The following is a 16,197-nucleotide window of genomic DNA, read 5'->3' as shown; positions in this document are numbered from 1 at the left end:
TATAAAGGTGAAAACACAAACTCTTTTTATGAGGCCAGCATTACTCTGATACCAAAATTGGTAAGGACTCCACAGAAAAAGGAAACTACAAGTTAGTATCTGTGATGAATATAAATGCAAAAATTCTCAACAGATACTAGCAAAACCAAATTCAACTGCACATGGAAAGGATTATGCACCATGGCAAAGTGATATCACGGGAGTACAAGGATGGTTCAACATATGAAAATTAATCAATGTGATAACACCCACCACATTAACCAGATGAAGAATGAAAACGACAAGATTGTCTCAGTAGATATAGGAAAAAGATTTGACAAATTAAAAACATTTTTGTGATATATCCTTTCAACCAATTAAGAACAGAAGGAATGTACAACAGAGTAAAAGCCATATATATGAGAAACTCACTGCTAATTTATACTCGCTGTTTCCATTGTTTCCCCTTCTATTTGCCATGAAGTGATGGGACCAGAAGCCATGATCTTAGTTTTCTGAATGTTGAGTTTTAAGCCAATTTTTTCCATCTCCTCTTTCACTTTCATCAAGAGGCTTTTTAGTTCTTTGCTTTTTACCCTAAGGGTGGTGTCATCTGCATATCTGAGGTTATTGAGATTTCTCCTGCCAATCTTGATTGCAACTTGTGCTTCTTCCAGCCCAGTATTTCTCATGATGTACTCTGCATATAAGTTCAATAAGAAGGGTGACAATAATAGCCTTAACATAATCCTTTCCCGATTTGAAACCAGTCTGTTGTTCCATGTCCATTTCTAACTGTTACTTCCTGACCTGCATACAGTTTTCTCAAGAGGCAGGTCAGGTGGTCTGGTGTTCCCATCTCTTTCAGAATTTCCCACAGTTTGTTGTGATCCACACAGTCAAAGGCTTTGGCATAGTCAAGAAAGCAGAAATAGATGTTTTTCTGGAACTCTCTTGCTTTTACTATGATCTAGTGGATGATGGCAATTTGATCTCTTGTTCCTCTGCCTTTCTAAATCCAGCTTGAACATCTGGAAGTTCATGGTTCATGTACTGTTGAAGCCTGGTTTCGAGAAGTTTGAGCATTACTTTGCTAGTGTGTGAGATGAGTGCAATTGTGCAGTCGTTTGAGCATTCTTTAGTATTGCTTTTCTTTGAGATTGGAATGAAAACTGACCTTTTCCAGTCCTGTGGCCACTGCTGAGTTTTCCAAATTTGCTGGCATATTTAGTGCAGCACTTCACAGCATCATCTTTTAGGATTTGAAATAGCTCAGCTGGAATTCCATCACCTCCACTAGCTTTGTTCGTAGTGATGCTTTCTAAGGCCCATTTGACTTCACATTCCAGGATGTCTGGCTCTAGGTGAGTGATCACACCATTGTGATTATCTTGGTCATGAAGATCTTTTTTGTACAGTTCTTCTGTGTATTGTTGCCATCTCTTCTTAATCTCTTATGCTTCTGTTAGGTCCAGACCATTTCTGTCCTTTATTATGCCCATCTTTGCATGAAATGTTTCCCCGGTATCTCCAATTTTCTTGAAAAGATCTCTAGTCTTTCCCATTCTATTGTTTTCCTCTGTTTCTTTGCACTGATCACTGAGGAAGACTTTCTCCTCTGTCCTGCAATTCTTTGGAACTCTACATTCAAATGGGTATATCTTTCCTTTTCTCCTTTGCCTTTTACTCCTCTTCTTTTAACAGCTATTTATAAGGCCTCCTCAGACAGTCATTTTGCCTTTTTGTATTTCTTTTTCTTGAGATTGGTCTTGATCCCTGCCTCCTCTACTATGTCAGGAACCTCTGTCCATAGTTCTTCAGGCAGTCTATCTATCAGATCTAATCCCTTGAATCTATTTCTCACTTCCACTGTATAATCATAAGGGATTTGATTTAAGTCATACCTGAATGGTCTAGTGGTTTTCCCTATTTTCTTCAATTTAGGTCTTAATTTGGCAATAAGGAGGTCATGATCTGAGCCATAGTCAACTCCAGGTCTTATTTTTGGTGACTATATAGAGTTTCTCCATCTTTGGCTGCAAAGAATATAATCAATATGTTTTCAGTATTGACCATCTGGTGATGTCCATGTGTAGAGTTTTCTCTTGTGTTGTTGGAAGAGGGTATTTGCTATGACCAGTGTGTTCTCTTGGCAAAACTCTATTAGCCTTTACCCTGCTTCATTCTGTACTCTGAGGCCAAATTTGCCTGTTACTCCACGTAACTCTTGACTTCCTACTTTTGCATCCAGTCCTCTATAATGAAAAGGACATCTTTTTTGTGTGTTAGTTCTAGAAGGTCTTGTAGGTCTTCTTAGAACTGTTCAACTTCAGCTTCTTCAGCATTACTGGTCGGGGCATAGACTTGGATTACTCTGATATTGAATGGTTTGCCTTGAAAATGAACAGATATTATTCTGTTGTTTTTGAGATTGCACCCAAGTACTGCACTTTGGACTCTTTTGTTGACTATGAGGGCTACTTCATTTCTTCTAAGGGAGTCTTGCCCACAGCCATAGATATAACAGTCATGGATGAGTTAAATTCACTCATTCCCATCCATTTTAGTTCACTGATTCGTAAAATGTTGATGTTCACTTTTCCCATCTTCTTTTTGACCACTTCCAATTTGCCTTGATTCATGAACCTAACATTCCAGGTTCCTATGCAATGTTGCTCTTTACAGCATCGAACTTTACTTCCAGCAGCAGTCACATCCACAACTGGGTGTTGTTTTTGCTTTGGCTCCGTCTCTTCGTTCTTTCTGGAGTTATTTCTCCACTGATCTCCAGTAGCATATTAGGCACCTACCGACCTAGGGAGTTCATCTTTCAGTGCATCTTTTTGCCTTTTCATACTGTTCACAGGGTCTAAAAGTAAGAATACTGAAGTAGTTTGCCATTCGCTTCTCCAGTGGACCACGTTTTGTCAGAACTCTCCACCATGACCTGTCTGTCTTGGATGGCCCTACACGGCATTGCTCATAGTTTCATTGAGTTAGACAAGGCTGTGGTCCATGTGACCAGATTGGCTAGTTTTCTGTGATTGTGATTTTCTGTCTGCCCTGTTATGGAGAAGCATAAGAGGCTTATGGAAGCTTCCTGATGGGAGAGACTACTGAAGGGGAGACTGGGTCTTGTTCTGATGGGCGGGGCCATGCTTAGTAAATCTTTAATCCAATTTTCTGTTGATGGGTGGGGCTGTGTTTCCTCCCTGTTATTTACCTGGCCCAAACTATGGTGGAGGTAATGAAGATAATGGTGACCTCCTTCAAAAGGTCCCACGCACACGCTGCTACACTCAGTGCCCCCAACCCTGCAGCAGACCACCACCAACCCACATCTCTGCTGGAGACTCCTGGACACTCATGGACAAGTCTGGGTCAGTCTCTTGTGGGGTCTCTGCTCCTTTCGCCTGTGTCCTGGTGCACACAAGGTTCTGTTTGTGCCCTCCAGGGTCTGTTTTCCCAGTCTTGTGTAAGCTCTGGTGGCTCTATGGTAGGGTTAATGGCAACCTCCTCCAAGAGGGCTTATTCCATACCCAGGTCTGCTGGAGCCAGAGCCCCTGTGCTGCTGGCAGTCTACTGCTGACCCATCCCTCCACAGGAGATGCTCTAACACGGTTCTGTCTCAGTTTCTGTGGGGTCTCTGGGTCCTGATGCACCCAAGGTTTGTTTGAGCCCTTGAGCGTCTCTGGTGGGTATTGGGTTTGATTCTAAACATAATTTTCCCCTCCTACCATCTTGCTGGCTCTTCTCCTTTGCCCTTTGACTGGGTTTACCTCCTCAGCATCGCCCCGATGCCATGCAGCCACTGCTCCAACAGCGAAAACAGTGAGACTTTTTTGGGGGGGTGCTCCAAAGTCACTGTAGATGGTGATGGCAGCCATGAAATTAGAAGATGCTTGTTCCTTGGAAGGAAAGTTATGACCCACCTAGACAGCATATTAAAAAGCAGAGACATTACTTTGCCAACAAAGGTCCATCTAGTCAAAGCTATGGTTTTTCCAGTAGTCATGTATGGATGTGAGGGTTAGACTATAAAGAAAGCTGAGCACTGAAGAATTGATGCTTTTGAACTGTGGTGTTGGAGAAGACTCTTGAAAGTCTCTTGGAATGCAAGGAGATCCAACCAGTCCATCCTAAAGGAAATCAATCCTGAATATTCATTGGAAGGACTGATGCTGAAAATGAAACTCCAACACTTTGGCCACATTATGTGAAGAACTGACTCATTTGAAAAGACCCTGATGCTGGGAAAGATTAAAGGCGGGAGAAGGGGACAACAGAGGATGAGGTGGTTGAATGGCATCACCAAGTCAATGGACATGAGTTTGAGTAAATTCTGGAAGTTGGTGATGGATAGGGAGGCCTAGTGTGCTGCAGTCCATGGGGTCGCAAAGAGTCAGACACAACTGAGCGACTGAACTGAACTGATGGTTAGTGCTCTGGTCGTCTAGGATCTTGAAGTCAGTGCTCCCACTCCAGCGGCTCAGGGCTTGATCTCTGGTCAGGAACAAAGATTCCACAAGTGGTTTGTTATGGCATTAAGTGAGACTAAAACAAATACCCATAATGAGAAACCAAAGATGAACCTCAGACAAATGTCAGTTACAAAATCAAGCAAATAATAATTAAGATAATGAAATATATACCTATACATATACACTCATTCATAAAATCAAGACAGTCCAACAAAAATAAAGTATAGTAGATTGACCCAGCGAACAAAAAAACCCCAAAATTACATCTGCCAGTTAAGAATAAAACTAACTAAAGCACAAACTGTGAAACAAAACTAAAGCAAGGTGACAAAGTGGGGAATAGAGCAATGAAAACAAAACTAATAAACATGCTGAGAGGAAAGGAAAGAAAGAATAGACATGCAAAGTTAAATAGAGGCAGATAAAGAAGATTTATATACATTAAAGATTAACTGCAAGGGGAAGAGAACAGTAGGAAAAGCAAAGAAAGGAATAAATGGAGAAAAATATAATCGGTTTAATAAAAGAAAAGGAGAGAGAACAAAGGAAGAAGCAGGAAAAAAAAGAAAAAAAGGAAAACTCCACAGAACTGCAAAATCCAAAATAGAGGCAGTGGTTTATAATAACAATAAAAAGTGTGACTGCATATACACATATACATAGACCCATAAGCAAAATCAAAGCAGTCCAACGAAAATAACAGACAGTAGATTGACCCAGTGAACAAAGGAAATGAAAAATTGTATCTACCAGTTAAAAATGAAACTGACTAAAGCACAAACTGGAAAACAAAACTAAAGCAAGGTGCCAAGTGGGGAATAAAGCAATGAAAACAAAAGTAACAAATATTTTGAGAGTAATGGAAAGAAATAAAAGAAAGAATAGATATGCAAAGTTAAATAGAGCTAGAAAAAGAAGATTTATATACATTAAAGATTAACTGCAAGGGGAGAAGAACAGTAGGAAAAACAAAGAAAGGAATAAATGTGGAAAAAAGAAAATCTCCACAGATTTCCGAAAGTCCAGTGTAGAAGCAGAAGTTTATAGGAACAATAAAAAATGTGACTGAGAAAGGAAAAAATAAAACTCAAAAGCTTAATTAGATTTCATAGTGCCAATAAAATCAACAACTACAATGGGGGGAGGTGGTGGGAAGGGAAAAAATGGAAAAATAAAAAAATGAAAAAAAAAAATCCAAAAGAGTCTACAGAACAAGTCAGAACACGAGAATAATAAATGTTTTTCTTGCGTCATTGCTGTCAGCATCCTTTCTCATTGGGAGTCACAGTCCACCTCACCTCCCTAGGATGCCCTCCAACACTGTGCTGGTCTCTGGACCTGCTGTGGCGGCAGCTCAGATCCTAATCTGCTCCTACTCCTGTGTGTTCTTGCCTCCGATGTCCACAGCTCTCAGAACTAGTGTGTTTTTTTTTTTTTTTTTGTGGGAGCTCTCAGTGCCCTTTTATATATGTTCCCTAGACACAGAGTCTGCCTAATTGATCATGCGGATTTAATGTGCAGCTTGTACAGCTGGTGGGAGGGGTTCGGGTCTTCTTCCTTAGTCACTCTGCCCCTGGGTTTCAACTGTGGTTTTATTTCCACCTCTGCATGTGGGTCGTCCACTGGGCTTTGCTCCTGAGGCTGTGCTGGAGGACTTGGGTCTGCCCCAGTGAGGGCCAGGTGTGGAAGTGGTACAGCTGCTTGGGTTGCAGGGACTCTGGCAGCACCAGGTACTCAGGAGAGTTGGCAGCTAGGGCAGCAGGAAATATAGTGCTCTAGAAGGGTATGGCAACCAGTATTGGCCAAAATACTCTAGTGTCCTTGCCTGGAAGCCTGACAGGCCTGTCTACAGGGTTGCAAAGAGTTGGACAGACCAAAGCGACCCTGGGTGCATAAAGGCAGGACATTTTTGCCTGTGTCAGCTCTGCCCCAGTGAGGGTTGGCACAGCTGCTTGGCTTGCAGGGACCCTGGTGGTGCCAAGTTTGCAGGGACATGGACTGCCTCCGCCGCAGGAGTTATGGCCCTCTCAGAGTCTTTTTTGAGCCTCTTGTAGCTGGGGATCAGAAGGCCTCTTTGGCCAGTTTTTCTCCATATCTCCTCCCATTCAGGCATTTAGAAGGCTCTCTTCCTTGGGATCCTTCCCTGTTGTTCGTGTGTCAGGCACACAGAGGGCCCCCTTTGGCTGGGGTCCTACTGTGTAGTCTTGTACATCAGTCACTTAAAGGGGCAACCTGTTTGGGGTCCTCCTCTGTAGTTCAGTGTGTCTGATGGATCAGCCTCTCTATTGTTCAGCTGCTGATGCAGGCATGTGGGGAGAGAGAGGCTGTGGTGGTGGCTTCACCCCCTACACGTGACTCAGCTGTATTGCCTGGCTTCCATGGCTGCCTGGCTGTCCTCCACAGGCTTTTCCCGCCACAATCTCCTCCCTCACATCCTCTGGATCCGTCTCTGCAGTCAGCAGCAGCCCTCGCCCTGGGACTTCTTCACAATCCCTAAACTCCAGCTCCGAGCCGCTGCCCTTTCCGGGGGACCTGTGTCCCTGTCCAGGGTATGTATGGCTGCGGCAAGGACTGTCTGAGTCTCATTCCATTTAGGCTGCCACAGATTGGCTGTTTTACTCTCAGCCTTAAATGTTTTTCTTCTGACTCAGACAGTTGCCGCGATGATGTGGGGAGTGGACCCCTGGTTCAGTTCCCCCACCCACTGAGGGCAGGTCCAGTCCTACTAACACTCCTGTTTTTCCCCCTAGTTCCTTGTCCTACCGAGTTTTGCGTGGTTCTATTCTTTTCTGCTGGTCAGGGACTCCTGTCCGCTCTCAGCAGCTGGTGTCCTGCATGCACTTCTGTGTCTGAAGGTGTATTCCTGATGTATCCGTGGAGAGAGATGTCCTCCATGGTCCACCTACTTCTCTGCCATCTTGTTCTCTGTAATGAGCTCTTTAATGAGTATGCATAGAAAGACAAATATGTAATATAATATTAGTAATAACGGATTAGAGGCACTTTTGAGACTCCATTTATTTTATGAAATGCTGAGTGTATTTTTACCTTCTCTTAATTCTCTCCACTGATTTTTCTGTTAAGTTTGAATTTTAGATCTAAGCTACTGTTAATTAATTCTTGTTTTTTAAACATTATTTTCTTGGCTCCAAAAATATTTTATCATTTTCAGTTTTGTTCTGTTTTACAACAAACATTTTGACTTTATTTTATGCTTAACCATTTCTATTAATCATAATTCTGAAGGATTACCTTATAATGAGAGTAAGATCCTTTTCTGTCCAGAGAGCTTGCAATGCCTGTATCTTGCCATTACTCCCCTCTCTTGATTTATTCAGTAAATTCTATATGCTTGTGAGTATGCGAATCATTCTGCTTATTATAGTAGTAACAAGTAATAAACATTCATGAATTTTTTTTATTCCAAAGAGGCTTTATTGCATTGAAACATTTTCAGTTTACAGAAAAATTGAGAAAAGAGTACAATTTTCCATATATTTTACACTCAGTCTTCTCTATTATTACCATTTAATATTAGTTGATAAGTTACAATTGATAAAGCAATTTAATATATTATTATTAACTAAGGTCCATACTGTATTCATATTTTCTTAGCTTTTAATAGATGTCCTTCTTCTGGTCCAGAGTCCATTCATGAGACATCATTATTTTTTGTTTAATGTTTCCTTTGGCTCCTTTTGGCTCTGATTAGTTTTTAGCCTTTTTGTTTTTGATGTCCTTGTCGTTGAAGACTATTGGTGGGGTATTTTTTAGTGTGTCCTTTCATGAAAATCTAACTATTCCTTTAAAACTATTCGAAACAATAAAAACTAACCATTGATATTAGCATCCAGGATGATCATTGTTAAATTATTTCAATATATAGATGTATAGACAGGTGTGTGCAAGTATATTTGTGTTTTTATCCTTTATAGAATGTGTACTTAGAAATATTGTATCTCTTTCTTTTTTGTTCTAAACTAAAATCAGTTTATATACTTAGAATGGAATTTTAAAGGCACTTTGCTTTATTGACCTAAATAGTTACCAAAAATTGATAAATAAGCACATAGGATATTTTAGGAAGACACAAGACTAAGACTATTTGCAGCTGAGTTAACAAATGATTTTTTTTTCTAGAATTGATTATTATTTACCTGATCCTCTCTCAATTGCCATGCCTTTTAAATAAATTGCTTGTATTAGAAATATGTGGACTCAAAAAAATAGTAACACTGTTATTTCATTTTGTGCTTTATCTTGTTTTCCCTTATAGCAACAGTCACTGACGGTCTTGCCCTATAGAGAGGATAGTACCAAATAAGTCACCAGAAACTGGCCTAAACCAAGAAGGAAAAAAAAAAAAACAAAACAACAAGCATATTTCTATGTCCCCTCTGTTGTCACTGCTGAGGGTTTAAATCATGAAATAATAAATCATCTGCACCTGAATCATCCTAATTATGTCTGGTGTTTTCTCTATTTTCAGTTTCTCTGTATCTAACTTGAAAAAGACTCTCAGTCAGCTAAAAGCAGTCAAAGACCCATAAAGCCCTGAGAGCCTGCCAGTTGTGTCTCAAGACCCCAGCAGAGAGAGTATCCCTTTTCCTTTCTGCTCTTTCAGTTGACCTGAACCTCTCCCCCACTTTCCTCCTTCCTCCTTCATAGACTTCAGCTAGCCTATGACTTGTCCTAGTGGCGTTTACTCAGGAGTTTTTGAATCCAGTCTTTCCCTTGTTAACAATTCTCCTCTTTGAAAGCTGTATACCTGCTTTAGTGTGTTCAGATTCCTGTTTACCAAGAGGAGGTGTACCATGAAGCTAAGGGCTTCCCTGGTGGCTTAGACAGTAAAGAATCTGCCTGCAATATAGGAGACTGGGGTTTAATCCCTGGTCGGGAAGATCCTCTGGAGGAGGGTGCGGCAACCCACTCCAGTATTCTTGCCTGGAGAATCCCATGGACAGAGGAGCCTGGCGGGCTACAATCCACGGGATTGCAAAAAGTCAGACACAACTGAGCGAGTAATACTTTCAAGGAAGCAAAAACATAAGAGCCACTTACTTGCAAAGGTTCTTTTCAATGTTATGAACCTAATTTTTATGTATCTTTTGAGAAATGGTGTGTTACTGGTATCTAGTAGAGATGGAGTATTTTACCATGGGACATCAGGTGTCCATCCATTTGAACTGCTCATTGTGGTTTGCCAAGTTGTAAAGTCAGACACCTGTGTCATTCAGCACAGTAGCAGCGGTGTTCCTCCTTTAGCTTGTGCCTGTGGCCTTATATTTGTCCGGGTCCAATCAGGAGAACAGGGATTACACAGTAATTTAAATAGGTATTTTAATAATATACTCCATTGGAGAGCCATTATTTAAAGATATCCTGAGAACTCAACAGGTATCTTAGGTCTGAGGGAAACTACCCAAGGAAGGATACACTTGGAAGAGTGGCCACCCTCCCAAGGCTGAGGTTCAGACCTCATTGGAGAAGGTGTCATTTCTGCCTAGTTGATGGTTTGGGCCAGAAGTGGTCCACAGACATGGGGAAAAGCAGAAAACATAACTCCAGCTGGTGCTGCTGAGAGAACCAGTGCCACCTCATGTGCGAGCTGGAGTGTACAGTGTCTGAATCGGGGTGGGTGTGGGTAAACCGCAACTGTTGCAGGGGTTGTGCAGTCTGTGGAGGTGGTGCTGCAGGAGCAAGACCTGAAGTCCATGATGTGGTATCAGTAGGATCCAAGAATGTGGTTACTGGACCCAGGGAGGCCAGCGAGATCACCTAAGGGAGACATACTCTGGGAGGGTGAGCACCTGGGATAAAGCATCATTGGATGTCTTCTTAGGCCGCCGCTGCTCACGCCCTGTGCAGCAGGAAAGAGAAAGCCAAACACTACACGCGGGTGGAGCCTGTTCTTCCTTCAATGTACCTCTGGTGCCCTCTGCTGGCTAGACCTACCACTGCCTTCACTAACGGAGAAAATAGCGTTCAATCCATTATTGCAGAGCAGGTAGTGAAACTGGAAATCTGGATCTGAGAAGGAATAAACTGGTCTACACCAGGGATTTTTCTGTTTATCGCAAGAACAATTGTTTACCTTTTAACCTCCATTTTCCTTTTTTATTTTTTCTTTTCAGGCCAATTGTTGAGCTTCTCTAGCCAGTCTTTCTGTTTTCGTTTGGAGAAATATCTCTTTGCACCATGACACAAGTTTGGCAGCTGTTGCCCTTTAATTCCTTGCAGAAATGCCAGCAAAGTTATTTCCCTTCACTCCCAGAGAGTCAAGTTTAGGATTCCCCAGAGTCTCCATAATAGCTGAAGTGGCAGGCTTAAAGTATTGCACCTAATAATTGGTGAATATAGCTGCTGCTGAGTCACTTCAGTCGTGTCCGACTCTGTGCGACCCCATAGACGGCAGCCCACCAGGCTCCGCCGTCCCTGGGATTCTCCAGGCAAGAACACTGGAGTGGGTTGCCATTTCCTTCTCCAATGCATGAAAGTGAAAACTGAAAGTGAAGTCACTGAGTTGTGTCCAACTCTCAGCGATCCCATGGACTGTAGCCCACAAATCTCCTCCGTCCATGGGATTTTCCAGGCAAGAGTACTGGACTGGGGTGCCATTGCCTTCTCCGTGGTGAATATAGGGGCTGTTTAAAATTGTATTTCTGTTAGAAGTAAGGAAACCAGGTTGCTTCCACAACATTCCAAAATCATGAGCTACTCTAAAAGTATCATCAACGTAAACAGTGGTAGTTAAATTTTCTCCCAGAGTAATGGAGCATGGACTAAAAATAATTGAGTGCATGCCCAGTTGGAGCAAATTATGAACAAGACACAAAAGGACCAAAATCCTAACTGCCCTCACATTTGGTAAGTCTGCCTTCCTGGCCCCTGGGGGCTTCAGGACCCTCATTCAGACAACACTTCCTTCTCCCCTTTGCCCCTTCCTTCTCCTGACAGCTGCTACTATCCCCTCTCCATCCTCTCCTTTTGTCCTGTCCTTCCAAGAGGTCAGACCGTGGGCGGCTACTGCATCACTCCTCTCAGCTTGCGGGACCAGCTCCCTCTGGCCGGCAGCGGGTCATCTAGATGGTGACCAGCAGAGGTGGGAGGGGCTTGCCTCACAGCACGCAGCTCCCTGCCTTGCGGTCTCTTCCTGACCAGAGATTTGCGAGGGTGATAGGGGAATCAGACTTCGTATCCTGTCGTGGCCAGAAGTCCGATCGTCCCAATATCCTCATCTTTATTTTCCTGCTGGAGAGAAAAGCTCCGAGAGAAAGGGCTGAAGTGGCAGATTTCTGTGTTGTACGCGTAGGCGTGAGTCCCACACACAACGTACAAGCTTCCCTGGAGGCTCAGTTGATAAAGAATCTGCCTGCGATGCGTGAGACCAGAGTTTGGTCCCTGGGTGGGGAATATCCCCTGGAGAAGGAAATGGCAAACCCACTCCAGTATTCTTGCCTGGAGGATTCCATGGATAGAGGAGCCTGGCGGACTGCAGTCCATGGGGGTCGCAAAGAATGGGACACTTCTGAGCGACTAACGCTTTCACTTTCACAACGGTACAACTGGCTGGATTCTGGGCTCGAGGACCTGGCAGGCAGTGGACGGGGTGCTCCCTCCTCCGCTGGCCCTTTCTGGAAGCCCCAGGGTGGGTGCTTGAATAGACATCTGTAGCGGGTGAGTGGAAAAGGCCATCTCTCTGTCTCTTTCCCCTTTTCAGTCGTTTTTATCCCTCTTTTCCTCTCCCTTGGACCTCATGCCTACACTCCCATCCCCTTCATCCTGGAAACCCCTTGTCTGTGTGTCTGACTCTGAGGAGGGAATTCTGTGATCCCCTTGGTGGTTATACCAGGCCTCGAGTTCCCAGGGTCTCTCATTGTTAGCCTCCAGGCTTATATGGAAACATAGAAAATGCCCAGGGAATCCCTCCCTGGTCAGATTCTTCTCAGGGCTTCATTCTCAACAGTAGAAGATTGTGGAGATAGTTTAAAAAAAAAAAATCCTGATTTTCTTTTGCAATGCAGCCTGACACCAACATGCCTCAGGTGACCAGGAGAAGTGGCCCCAGCATGGGGGATCCTTTAAACTTGGACACCAGTTTGCAGTTGGACCAATTTGGTAAGAAGTCTCAAAATTGGAGGGAGGTCGAGTATGTGCCCTCTTTATGAGACTTTATTGAGAGTCCTGACTGAGGGGTGCTGGGGTCCAGCCCTGGTGGATCCAGGGTAATTCAAAGGGGAGACGGAATCAGCGTCCTAGGAAAAAAACTTATTTAATTACAGATATAAAGAGAGATTAGAAAAGGATAGTGTAGTAGGAAATGTTAGTGGAGAAAAGGAGGTCGAATAACTTGGTTTACGTGGAATACCAATCGAGTACCCATGCTCCAGATAGGAATTCAGCCAGAAGGGGAAAGAAAGAACGACACGGGGGAATCAGTCTTTCCAGAAACTGATCCGTTTCTTTATTTTCAGGTTTGCTTATATACTTTTTGTTATACATAGGGATGAATACAGAGTCACGCGGGGTCAGCAGACCTGACCCTTGTCAAAATCAGGTGCTTCATATAAAATTATACAAAGGCCTTAGGGGTTTTACATCATCTTCTGGCCATGAGGCCTGCTGACATTTTATGGTCCTTTCTGATAACGGTCAGTTAACCAGAAAACTTATTTTTTCCAGGGGTGATTTTTTCTTAAACCAGGCACCACCCTCCAAATAAAGTTGCATTCCTATAGGGTGAGGGTGTAGTGGGTTGCAATCAAGAGAGGAATTTACTTAGCCTAAGGTTTAACATGATTAATCTTAAAGGTTAATACTTATTTTTCCTATATGCTAGTTATATTCATTATAAGGGCAGGAAATATGGAGATTTAGCAGCAAATATTGGCTCAACAAATGAAAAACCCTTTACCAGTATAATTTCTAATCAACCCACTATACTATACTAATAATTTTCTAACTTCTCAAAAGAGTCTGTATATAGAAAGTTTAAAACATCTCATGCCTCTCACAGTCGGGAGGCTGTAAACAATCACATGTGGCCGGATGAACCTGCTCAGGCAGGCTAGAGAACCTTCATAGCAGTTTGTAAGTTGAAACACTCTTGTCATGCCCAGGAATTTTTATTAACTGGAGCTGCAAGTTAACTCCTTCTCCGAGAGAGGTGGTGGGGGAACAGCCCCCCGTAAAGTCAGAGGTATAGGTGAAAGCATAAAACAGTAAAGTAGGCACTCTGGTTTTGGGGGTAGACGCTCAGGAACAGGGGGTCTCCTGAGGCTCGATCTCACCTTTGTGTAATGCTGAGCCTCCTTCCTCATGACCTTTGCCAAGAATGAGATCCCCACACTGGCTCCCGGCAGAGAGGTTCCTGTTGTTGAGTGAGGACCTTCTGTTCCTGTGCTGCCCCCAAGAGACTCGGAGCCAGACCTTCTCAGGGACCCCGGTCTTTCAACCAGCGACAAGCCAATGGCCCCCCAAAGCCCCTTTTCAGGCCCCCATTTTTTCCCTTTCATCACTGCCTTCAGCCCCTCGACTTCTGTCTTACCTTGTCAAATCAGAACCCTCCCAAACTGGAGCCTCCAGAGCTTTCCCCAGGAAGGCTCCAATCGAGCTCAAAGACAGCCCCCACCTCCGCCCCACAAGGCCTTTTAATTCTGCTGGGAGTCGAGTGATGACTCAAGGGCTTGTCCCCTTCTTAAAGAACCCTGACAAGTTTAAGGATGAACTGACCAGGCTGGGGTTGACATTCTCTCTCACCTGGCAGGACATCGTGGTTACTCTGGCCCCCTATTGAACCCCTGATGAAAAGGAGCAGACACTGAGAAATGCCAGGAGGCCCTCAGATAGCCTGCTAGCTGCCAGCCAGCACCACCAAACTTATCAGGCAGGTGGGGATGAACCCCGGACATGACCCATGCTAGGACTCTGAAGACAATGTAGACAGGCTGGGAGGAGACATTATGCTACTTGTCTGTCGGAAACCATGAAAAGGCGTATAGCAAAGCCTTTAAATTATGATAAGGTCTGAGAGATTACACAGGAGAAAGATGAAAGCCCAGCTGTCTTCCTGAGCCAGGTGACAGGGACTTCAAGAAGGACACTCACCCAGACCCTGAGTCGGCAGAAGGGAGGTTCCTATTGGCCATGCATTTTATCTCCCAGGCCATTCTGACATCTGGAAAACATTATAAAAGCTTGAGGCTGGGCCCTGAACCCCATTGTCAACCTTGGTAGAGGAGGACTTCAAGGTCAATAATAAGCAATACTTCACAGAAGAGGCCAAAAAGGATATGAGACTAATTTAAAAAAAAAGCGCGTTTGACTGTATTGATTCTCCCATGAACTCAAGGGGACCCTGGAGGATCAAGAAGGCTGACTCAATGGAAGCTGTCTGGGCCCAAAGCAGCCTGTCTTTTGTTGAAAGGGAGGACACTGGAAGGAGGGATGTCCTTCTAGCTCCTTTCAGATCTCTCCTATGAGAGATTCCTGCACATCATCTGATGGGGCCCAAGTGCCTCTCCAGGTCCACATCCCACTTGATCCATTCTCATGACTCCAGAGGAGCTGTGGGTCACTCACGACATGGCGGGAAGCAGAAATTAATTCTTGTTAACACTGGAGCCTCTTGCTCTGTTCTGGCTTGGCTGTCTGGGCCTCTCTCCAACCCTAACTGCACTGTATTGGTAGCTGAGAGACGGCCAATGGTAAGGCAATTTACATCTCCCCTTGCCTGCAGAATCAGGTCTATTATTATTACTCACTTCTTTTTGTATATGGCAGAATACTCTGACCCTCTTCTCTGGAGAGATTTGCTAAATCAATTAGGAGCTAGTATGAAGATGATGCTGTGAGAGTGCTGCACTCAATACGCCAGCAAATTTGGAAAACTTAGCAGTGGCCACAGGACTGGAAAAGGTCAGTATTCATTCCAATCCCAAAGAAAGGTAATGCCAAAGAATGCTCAAACAACTGCACAATTGCACTCATTTCACACACTAGTAAAGTAATGCTCAAAATTCTCCAAGCCAGGCTTCAGCAATATGTGAACCATGAACTTCCAGATGTTCAAGCTGGATTTAGAAAAGGCAGAGGAACCAGAGACCAAATTGCCAACATCCGCTGAATCATTGAAAAAGCAAGAGAGTTCCAGAAAAACATCTATTTCTGTTTTATTGACTCTGCCAAAGCCTTTGACTGTGTGGATCACAATAAATTGTGGTAAATTCTGCAAGAGATGGGAATACCAGACCACCTGACCTGCCTCTTGAGAAACTTGTATGCAGGTCAGGAAGCAACAGTTAGAATTGGACATGGAACAACAGACTGATTCCAAATAGGAAAAGGAGTACGTCAAGGCTGTATATTGTCACCCTGCTTATTTATCTTATATGCAGAGTACATCATGAGAAACGCTGGGCTGGAGGAAGCAGAAGCTCAAATCAAGATTGCTGGGAGAAATATCAATAGCCTCGAATACATGGATGACACCACCCTTATGGCAGAAAGTGAAGAGGAGCTAAAGAGCTTCTTGATGAGAGTGAAAAAGGAGAGTGAAAGAGTTGGCTTAAAGCTCAACATTCAGAAAACAAAGATCATGGCATCTGGTCCCATCACTTCATGGGAAATAGATGGGGAAACAGTGGAAACAGTGGCTGACTTTATTTTTCTGGGCTACAAAATCACTGCAAATGGTGATCACAGCCATGAAATTAAAAGACGCTTGCTCCTTGGAAGG

General features: G+C 43.6%; 1 protein-coding gene across 1 annotated transcript in view; it reads left to right on the top strand.

The window, feature by feature from the left end:
* The window catches only part of LOC102181098 (disintegrin and metalloproteinase domain-containing protein 5-like), a 127,291-nt gene extending 113,035 nt beyond the window's left edge, over positions 1-14,256 (top strand). The window contains exons 21-24 of the mRNA XM_018041763.1: positions 7,112-7,170; positions 10,303-10,467; positions 12,485-12,578; positions 13,874-14,256. Of these exons, the coding sequence (XP_017897252.1) occupies positions 7,112-7,170; positions 10,303-10,467; positions 12,485-12,578; positions 13,874-14,256 (701 nt within the window). The remainder of the gene's footprint in view (positions 1-7,111; positions 7,171-10,302; positions 10,468-12,484; positions 12,579-13,873) is intronic.

This window comes from Capra hircus, chromosome 27 (genome assembly GCF_001704415.2).
Source record: "Capra hircus breed San Clemente chromosome 27, ASM170441v1, whole genome shotgun sequence".
In the NCBI taxonomy this organism is placed as follows: Eukaryota; Metazoa; Chordata; class Mammalia; order Artiodactyla; family Bovidae; genus Capra; species Capra hircus.
Note: the sequence above shows the minus strand (reverse complement) of the source record. Positions and strands in the feature narration are given on the sequence as shown.